The sequence below is a fragment of the Oreochromis niloticus genome, linkage group LG2 (genome assembly GCF_001858045.2).
Source record: "Oreochromis niloticus isolate F11D_XX linkage group LG2, O_niloticus_UMD_NMBU, whole genome shotgun sequence".
Classification (NCBI taxonomy): domain Eukaryota; kingdom Metazoa; phylum Chordata; class Actinopteri; order Cichliformes; family Cichlidae; genus Oreochromis; species Oreochromis niloticus.
The window spans coordinates 18,617,370-18,626,143 of record NC_031966.2 but is presented as its reverse complement, the minus strand read 5'-3'; the positions used below and the strand labels follow the sequence as shown (position 1 = coordinate 18,626,143).

At 38.4% G+C, this 8,774-nt stretch overlaps 1 protein-coding gene across 2 annotated transcripts; it reads right to left on the bottom strand.

The window, feature by feature from the left end:
- Positions 1 to 938: 938 nt before the first annotated feature.
- si:ch73-335m24.2 (protein eva-1 homolog C) lies at positions 939 to 8,620 on the bottom strand. Of its 2 annotated transcripts, XM_005467415.4 has the most exons (8): positions 8,436 to 8,620; positions 5,998 to 6,203; positions 5,751 to 5,874; positions 4,040 to 4,192; positions 3,651 to 3,794; positions 3,468 to 3,539; positions 3,301 to 3,381; positions 939 to 2,105 (listed from the first exon to the last, which is right to left on the bottom strand). In XM_005467415.4, exons 1-8 carry the CDS (start codon positions 8,530 to 8,532, stop codon positions 1,720 to 1,722), a joined length of 1,263 nt encoding a protein of 420 aa, XP_005467472.1. In that variant the 5' UTR covers positions 8,533 to 8,620; the 3' UTR covers positions 939 to 1,719. The 2 variants fall into 2 exon arrangements, with proteins under 2 accessions (XP_005467472.1, XP_005467473.1); XM_005467416.4 differs by lacking the exon at positions 3,301 to 3,381 and having other exon boundaries at positions 8,436 to 8,614.
- Positions 8,621 to 8,774: the final 154 nt, after the last annotated feature.

Sequence of the window (8,774 nt, the reverse complement as noted above, 5' to 3'; positions counted from 1 at the left end):
TATTTTTTAAAGAGAAAGAAATGAGCTGCCTAGTTAGAATATACTACAGTATGTAGTATTATATAATAAGCTCAAGTCAAGGTTTCATCCGCTTTGACTTGTGACCCCTTCAAATTAAGCAGTCTTCATCACACGCTATGTCATGTGATAGCTGTGATAGAGCAGTTTCACTAACAGTCATTTCATTCATCTCAGACTGTGATTTTAATGATTATAATGACTTCAGCTGAACTGTCCTCACAGTTTAAACACTGATTCTTTCCTCAGTGGATGTATTTCTGAGAGCAATTGTGCAAAGACTTTGAGTATGTTTTTCCATTTCCTGGATCCAGACTTTTAAATCCCTCTACCCACTAATCAATATCTGATATCAGACTAATTTTTTCATCATAAAAACTTTTTAAAGTTCTCCAGGCTACTTGTACAATTCATGTACAATTGCATTCATGACTTCATAAATTGTGACCATCAACAACACTGAGACATTTCTCATGATGTCTCAAAAAACATCCCTTTAAAGATGGTCAGGTACAAGAGCTGGAATAAAAATAAGTGAAAAGAAAAACTTTGAAAGGCCTTCAGAAAGCCTGGAGAACAACTGCTTAGACCAAAAAAATTATAAGAACATCTAGCTCCTTGGAAGCAAAATATAAAGAAATAAAGGGTGGGTCAGGACTTTTGCACAGTGTTGTAGTTCTATCAGTTAATCAGATATAATCACTTTAATTAATTCAAAGAGGGACACAATTTAACAAAGAATCAAAATATAATTGTTAGTAGAAATTTGAAAATTATTCAATTTATATAATTATTTTTGATGATTTGGTTTTGCACTGTTCTACATTTAATTCTCCATCTTTCAGCAATAATATGAAATGTTTCCCCTGCAAAAGAGCAGCTTTATTTTTGTACGTTTTAATGAAACATTAAAAATGGAATTAACTCACCCAATGATTTATTAGTCACACACTGCACTGAAAATACTGTTTTTCCATAATGTAACTGCAAAAATGCATTGAAATTATTCAAATTAAATCAGTGGCACCGTCCACTGTTATTCCATAAAACACAGCTGCATTTGAAATTCATTGAAACAACAAACATGTGATATTAACCTTTATGATTGTAATCAACCACCATTAGGTTTTTATGCATTTTAGTAGTGTCATCATGCATTGTGACAGATTAGGAGGTTCAGTTACATTTAAAGAGAAGCTATCATCCTTTCCCCTATTTTCTGTCACATATACCTCATTACTGTGATTTGTGTTCAGATTAAACTGGTTTTAAATAATGAGGCTGTTCTAAACACTCAAATTCAGACTTTATTTTCTACTCTTGGCTTTGCCTAATGTCAAAAATTGGGGACTTCCCTAGTTCATCTCTGGCACTTAGGACCCAACCATCTAATGCTTAAGCTTTGAGTTTGTGAGGGGCACCCAAACAGAAGAAAGTTGGCTTGGAGGAAGAGGAGTTCATATGGCTCGTTTCAGGCTGTGAATGAACTAAGGACCCAGCTCAAGATAAATAAGGATTATCTTGAACTTTGAGTCATGCAAAGCTCCTCTAGAAGAGTAGAGGAATGAAAGTTTGGACCTGGAAATGAGCATAATAGGTCCATAAGTTATAGTAAAATGCATAATTTATAGTAAAAGCACCATCTCAGCATGATTTCAGTTAGCAACTATTGTTCTAAAGCAGTATACTGATACTTTACTCTCAGTTGTTGTAAGTTTTTATCTTGTGAATAGCGTAAGGGCTGGAGTCTCTGTGTGGCCAAATGTCTCCATTCGGCAGATCTCTAGATTGTTCCTCCTCCCACTCAACCATCTCTACTGTTAAAGTGGATGGACTGAAGATGTCAGTTGTCCGGTAGGATTGTGTTAGGCGGCGGAAAGGTGATGTGTCAGAGACATCATCTTCGCAGAGGTCTTCCATGAGCTCCTTGCGTTGTCTGCGAGATGCTTTCAGCTCATCATTCAGGTCAGAAACCAGATCTTTAACGTCTTTCACAAGTGTGGAGCGAACGCCAAACAGGCAGAGCAGGAACACGAGACCAGCGCAGATGCCTGAGACAAAGTAGAGAGCGACTCGTTCTGGGAGACCTGGAAGAGACATGTGTGAGGAAATTAAAAATTTGCCGGCATAAGCCACAAGTGTCCACTCAGCTCATCTTTCTCAAATTGCTTTAGAAAACACTATTAATGCAAGGTGTGACCTTTCAAAGAAACCACTAAATTCATTTCATGTGAGTAATGTATCAAAATCGATTTGCAAGTGCTCCTATTTCAGTTCAAATATCCAAATAATTTGTATCTATATTTTTTTATATTCATATTAATAATGTTCGAAACTGATTTAGCTGAAAAATCTTCCTGGGCAGTGCAGTATTGTAAAAACAAAGACACAGTATTGGCTTTGGATTAGGATCATTCCTGGAAAAACCATATATGATTATTTATGTTAGAGTACATAATGGCTAATATTTGGATTTTCCACCAGCATGTTAATGTATGATCCAAGGGGAAAAAAACATAACTGTTTTGTCTATGTCCAAGTTGAATATAACATGTCATAATAAACTGAAAGGACATAAATAGACTGAAATTAGGAAAAAATATTTTTTAAAGATAATATGCTACTAATGATATGATTTGGAAAATGGAAATAATACAGAAATATGTACGCAAATTTTAGATTACTGCAGAAAAGACAAAACCTATCAGCACAGACAAGTGGCTGGCACACTGATAAGCAGAGGCTGGCTGGAGCCTTCCTGTGTGGAATTTGCATGTCCTTGCTGTGCCTGTGTGGATTCTCTCCAGCTTCCTCCAGCAGTACAAACACATGCATGTCAGGTTAAGTGGTGAGTGAAAATTGGCTGTGGATGTGAGGTAGATGAATTGCATAAAGTGTGCAGAGTAAAAAGTAAATGTGGATTGTGGTTTAAAGTGGCCAGTAAAGAGTACATAAGTGCTATATGAATGTCAGTCCAGTATCATACCTCTCTATCTGTAACAGCTGAGATATATGTTAGCCCCTGCAACACTAGGCTAGATAAGCAATTAAGAAAATAGACAGATGGTATATAAAGGCTTCCAGTTACTCTAAATCAAATTAAAAACACTACATTTCATTTAATTCAACACCTCTTCTTATTTTTCCATGTCAGTTTGGAGCTCAGTATCTCGACTGTGTCCACCAACGTGCTTGAACACCCACACTTCACTTCGACTACAGCACTCATGAGCGATATATATGTGGCTGTAGCCTGACATCCACAGGCATCAGTACACATACCCAGTATTTTGTCAAAGATCTCCAGAGAGTTGGTTAAGAACACATTTTGAGGCCTGTAGGTGGGGCCAGTGTACCATCCACCTGCAGGCGAGAGGGTTCTGGGCTCAATAGCCAGTCAAAGTCTGCTGCATGCAATGAAACCTGTGAACGTTCGTTTTCACACTCACCGTGTGTGTAATCTGAGATCATGAAAGGATCTGTTGGACCTTGACCCACATCTTCTAGGAGATATCTGGGGACTAAAGAGGAAATGAAACATGTCACAATATGCAGCTGTATGCAAATACAGAAAATATACTATGCATCTACATCCAAGCCAAAAAAAGAGTAGGTGAAGATTTGTCACTTACCACAAGTGAAGGACACCCGCAGGTGTTTCCTGGTGCCGGGGAAGCACGGGTCCCCAAAGGTTTGAGTATCGGCTATTAGTGAACAGTTTGCTCTGCTGTGACACCTGCGTGACACTTTCCTCAGGGCCGCAGGCGACAAACACTCTGAAATAATTTAATATAAATGAAACCAATGATTGTAATGAAGAAGACAACAGTAACATTTTATTGTTAAAAAAGCTGTTTCTCTAAAACCTGAGCACCTATAAATTAAGGAATATGAATAAATAATTCATATTTATATGAATTATTAAATACAGTACAGTAGTAATTCTCCATCATGTCTATACAGGACTTTAGCTCCACTTTTTTGCCAGTAGATGGCACTTGAGCCCCCTGCTGTTGCAGACCCATGTCAGCCTTTGATCCAGGTTCCTGAGGACAGTGAGGACTGCCGTGCAGCAGGTGTCCAAATGAGGCAGAGTAGATCGCGATGACAGTCTCATTTTTACACATCAGCCTCAAACGCTCATTTTCGCACACCAGTCGTGTGCGGTGGTGCTCTGAAAAACAGATGAAATGACATAAAGAGCACTTTGAAGAGCATCTAAAGGTTGACAAGAACTTTCTGTAGCTGTTTTAAGAAAATCTGATGTCTGAAAGCATTCATTGTTATTATTTCAAAAGTTTATAACCTTGTTTTACAGCTGTTTAGAGAGCTGACTCAAGCTACCCCGCATTTCTTTATATTTTGCTTTCAAGCCATGTTTTCTTTTTTTTTCAAAGTAGTCTAGAGCAGTTCTCCAGGTTCTCTGAAGGTCTTTAGACACTGGCTGCTTTTTCGCTCATTTTCTAAGCAGTCCTTATACCCACCCTTTTTGAGAGGATTGCTTTTGTTTGTTTGTTTTTGTCTTTTAAGCTACTTAACACTGATCTATGAGCTATCAACAACAACATGTCTTAAGAAATAGGGAAAAATCCAGCAAAGACGTGACCCCAGCCTGACCCAGTAATAAGGAAGGGAAACACGTTAAAAAGGCTGTTACTATATTTTAGACATTTATTATTTATTTATTATTCCTCCTGTTCAAGCTGATTATTGGTAATCCAGTCATAACCTATTATAGAAGAGTTAATTTAATGCTACAATATATGTCAAAGTGCATATGAAGTTGACCATAAGAGTCACTAGTGGACTGATTGTGTGGCTTTGTTTAAAAGCTACAATCACAATTTTAGAAGACTCCCACTTAATTTTATGTAATTCAGACTATATGCACTTCAGTTTGGAATGCAAATGTTTCAATGTACAGTTTTGTGTTTCATGTGTGACTGCCCATATTTTTTGAAAACATCCCCAAAAAATGTAAGTTCCTTTTTATGTTTTGCTTAACGGGCCTGAAACCAGAGGCTGACTGGGGAAGAATATTACAGAAACTATAAATGATACTAAGTTCAGTTCCTCTTTTTTAAGTTACCGTTATATTTATTAAGTTATACATTTCTGTGAGCAAGCAAAAGACATAAATAAGATATTTTAAACAAATAATAATTTAACCTCCTAGGACCTGCCGTCCACATATGTGGACATCACATTTTGCGTTATTTAGACCAAAATACTCAATTTTGCTCTGCATGGGCCTGGTATCCAATTATGAGGACATTATACTGCTACTGTTCTATCAAATTTTAAAACGAATATCCTCATTTGTGGCTCTCATTTTTCTTAAAAACAAAAATAAGGTAAAAAAAAAAAAAGTCTGGGAATTCTTTGTTTTTACATTCATTGGACCCCAATATGCCCAAATATCCAAGAGAAATTGAAAATGCATGTCGTGGAAGAGTTCGGGTCTTAGGGGGTTAAAGAAGATTACTTAATTATAGAAAAAATGAAAGAGTTTGTTCATTTATTTACCAGCTTTACATGCTAATAGATTTTTTTTAATTAAGAGCTTTATTGTGCAGCTCTTTTTTTCAGGCCAAGGTCCCTCTTATTGATAGTTTTCTGCACAACTTTAAATTATGTGATGGACTCTTTCTTTGTCAGTTAGGTAACATAAATTTAAAAGTCATGTGTTCACTAGTGGTGAAGTGACTGGACTGTCCAGCTCAGTAGTGCACCTGGTCTGCACTTGTAGGAGACTAGGAGGTACTTGGTGGTGAGGGGACAGGGATCCTGGCCAAACACTGGACTTAAGACGGGAATGTGGCACGACCGCCGATCCTGACACTCTGACAGCACTTTCTACAAGCACAGGGAAATACATGTGGACCACTGTTATCTTCAACAGGAGTCAACCATAAGAGCATTTGATTGAGGCAGATCATACAGTGAGTTCACAGTTTATGTCAGTGTTACTATGTATACCTCGATAGCAACTGAGGAAGTGCACTCTGTGTCCTCCTCCACAGTTGTGTTTGTGCTTGCAGGAGGACATAAATGCTGACTGGGAACACGGCGTCCATAGAAGGCTGATAGGATGGCCACAGACGTCCTGGAGGGACACTTGATGATGAGAATTTCCCCTTCACAAGCATGAGCCGTGTGGTTTTTCAGAATGCTGTGAAGATACACTGAAAGAGAAAAAGAGCTGATGATGTCTATTTTATCATTTCAAACACATCTTACACCTAATTTATAGTCATGTGCATAAGTCTTGAGCCCCCTTTATTTCTTTATATTTTACTAGAAAAATGGGAATTAAGTGCAATTATTTATTGAAACAGCTGGAGACATAGATGGAAATACAGTATATAAAGCAAAAGGAGAGTTTACACAAATATAACAAGCCTGAACTCTCTTAGGCAGACTTTCTTGTAATATATTTAAATCGTCTTCAGGAACAGTTTTCCAGGCTTCTTGAAGGAAATCATTCCACTTTCAGTTCAGTTCCTGTATAGCGTCATATACGCCAGCCTTTTCTTCCTGTTTCCCTTTCTTAAGAATTATTTCTTGTCTGCCACCCTTCCATTATGACCATTTCTGATGAGGCATCAGTGAACATAGATGGATCAGCTAAAGGGCCACATGCATCGCTCAGCTCCTGCGTCAGATCTTTGCTGAATCATTCCCTGTTTCTTAAGGAAATGTCTTTCAGACACATTGTGTCTGCTGTAGATAGTTTTTAAGACCTGCCACTTCTTCTTTTGTCCTCTGCTTTTCCAGTTTTCTCATTTTTTAAGGGCACACTCCATACTGTCTATCACACTAAAATCCTATTTTAATCCCATCAAACCGTATAATCGTTTAGATTCAACAAAAAAAAATGGGAATAGTTCATGTGCTTTTGCGACATGCGGCTCAAAGTACCTCAAGATACAATTTGAAATTGTTTTCTTGCTAAGTTCTCTGTTATGTGTAGACACAACACTGGTTCATCCCTTGAGTTGGGTGAAATTTAAGCTTGAATAATTCATAAGTCAATGTTAAGTAACTTCACAAGCAAAAAACATTTCTCAGAAAGCCTGGATAAAAGAGAAAGAAATAAAGGGTCTTCTTTCCGTTGTTAACCAACTAATAAAGACTGGATGACTCAGTTACCTTTACTCATGCACAATTGAGGACCCTTTCATTGTCAACAAGTCAACAGTTTGACTTATTTAGAGCTTTTTTTAGCCCCTACAACAGCTCAGTCCCCTGTCGACAGGGTGGTGTCCGACTCACTGGGTGTAGCTCGCCAAGACAATTTTTGGACTATGACCACACATATAAACATCATCAGCAACAGCACATAGACACTGAAGTGAAGTCTCCCCTCCCATGTGTGTTTCCTGTACTGCACTGTGTTAGTGTGTACGTGCAGTATATCTTGCCTTGAGAAGATTTATAATGCAAATTTTTATTATGTATTAAGACTTAATTTACGGCTAGATAAGTATTATTAGTTATGGTTACATCTCTAGGACATGAATATAAGTCAATGTTTCGTCCTGTGACGTGATGGAAAGCGTGTGTGTGTGTGTGTGTGTGTGTTCTTGTCTAGCTATCTTTGTGAGGACCGAAATCTGCATTCTACTATACTTGTGAGAACCAGCAGTCACTTGTGAGGACACACAACCCAGTCCTCACATTTTTGAAGGCATTTAAAGCCATTTTTGAGGCTCAAAACATGGTTTTAGTGTCAGGGTTACAATTAGGTTATGGTTAGGTTTAGGGTAAGGGTTAGGGTTAGGCATTCATTTTTAATGGTTAGGGTTAGGGTAAGGGGCTAGGGAAACCAATATGTCAATGAGGGTCCTCACTAAGATAGCTAAACGGGGTTGTGTGTGTGTGTGTGTGTGTGTGTGTGTGTGTGTGTGTGTGTGAGGCTTTTTAAAGCTTTAGGGAACAAACGAGACACAGTACCAGGCGCTCACTCACAATGAGCTATTATTAGACACACACACACACAAACATAAACAAAAGATCTCTGCTGTGATCAGATATAGAGATACACATGCAAACAAAACGGTGTCTGAGACAAAAACTACCTTTGGCTGTGTCTGAACATACAGTACCATTGTTTCCATAATGTCAGTAGTGACACAGTCCAAATAGGAAAACAGCTCAGATGATAAACACAGGTCAGCTGTAGTTTATTTATTGCTATGGGAGTGTCTGGTTGTATTAAGTGGATATCCAAGTTCAGGATCTGTTCTGCAGCCTCTTCACCCTGATTCTGGTCTATCAGCAAGATTATGACCAGCTGCTTATGAAGCAGGATGTGGAAATGTTAGGAAATGTCGTTGTGAAGCTTCTTTATGCAGCTGAAAAGCAACACATCAGCATTTTGAGTCTGCTATTGATTTCAAAACCAAGAGACTTACGTGAGAAATCAGGAGCCGAGCGTGCAGTGTGCATCTTCAGAGCCACTAGGAGAGGCAGGAAACAAAAAGAGCGGCAGAAACTCCATGGCGCTGTCATTGTGAATATCCTGCAACAGACCCTGCAACAGGGTTTGTGTACTAATAGGCTGTTTGTGCGATTGACTGCCTGTGAGAGAGCAGTCAGTAGGTCAATGATGCCATTGTGTTTACAAGAAACAGCTGGCCCTGCTGAGCATTTATGTGGTTCTATCGCGAATCAGTCAAGTTTACATCCATGTCTAACCAGACTTGACCTTTGACCTGCTGCATATGAAATGTTATCACTTTATCCTGTTATCC

Coding starts and splice junctions, on each gene's coding strand:
- si:ch73-335m24.2 (XM_005467415.4), bottom strand. CDS start 8,532: ATGACAGCGCCATGGAGTTTCTGCCGCTCTTTTTGTTTCCTGCCTCTC. Junction 3,795..4,039: donor TGGATCAAAGGCTGACATGG/GTCTGCAACAGC, acceptor AAATTATTTCAG/AGTGTTTGTCGCCTGCGGCC. Junction 3,382..3,467: donor GATCTCAGATTACACACACG/GTGAGTGTGAAA, acceptor TCTCGCCTGCAG/GTGGATGGTACACTGGCCCC.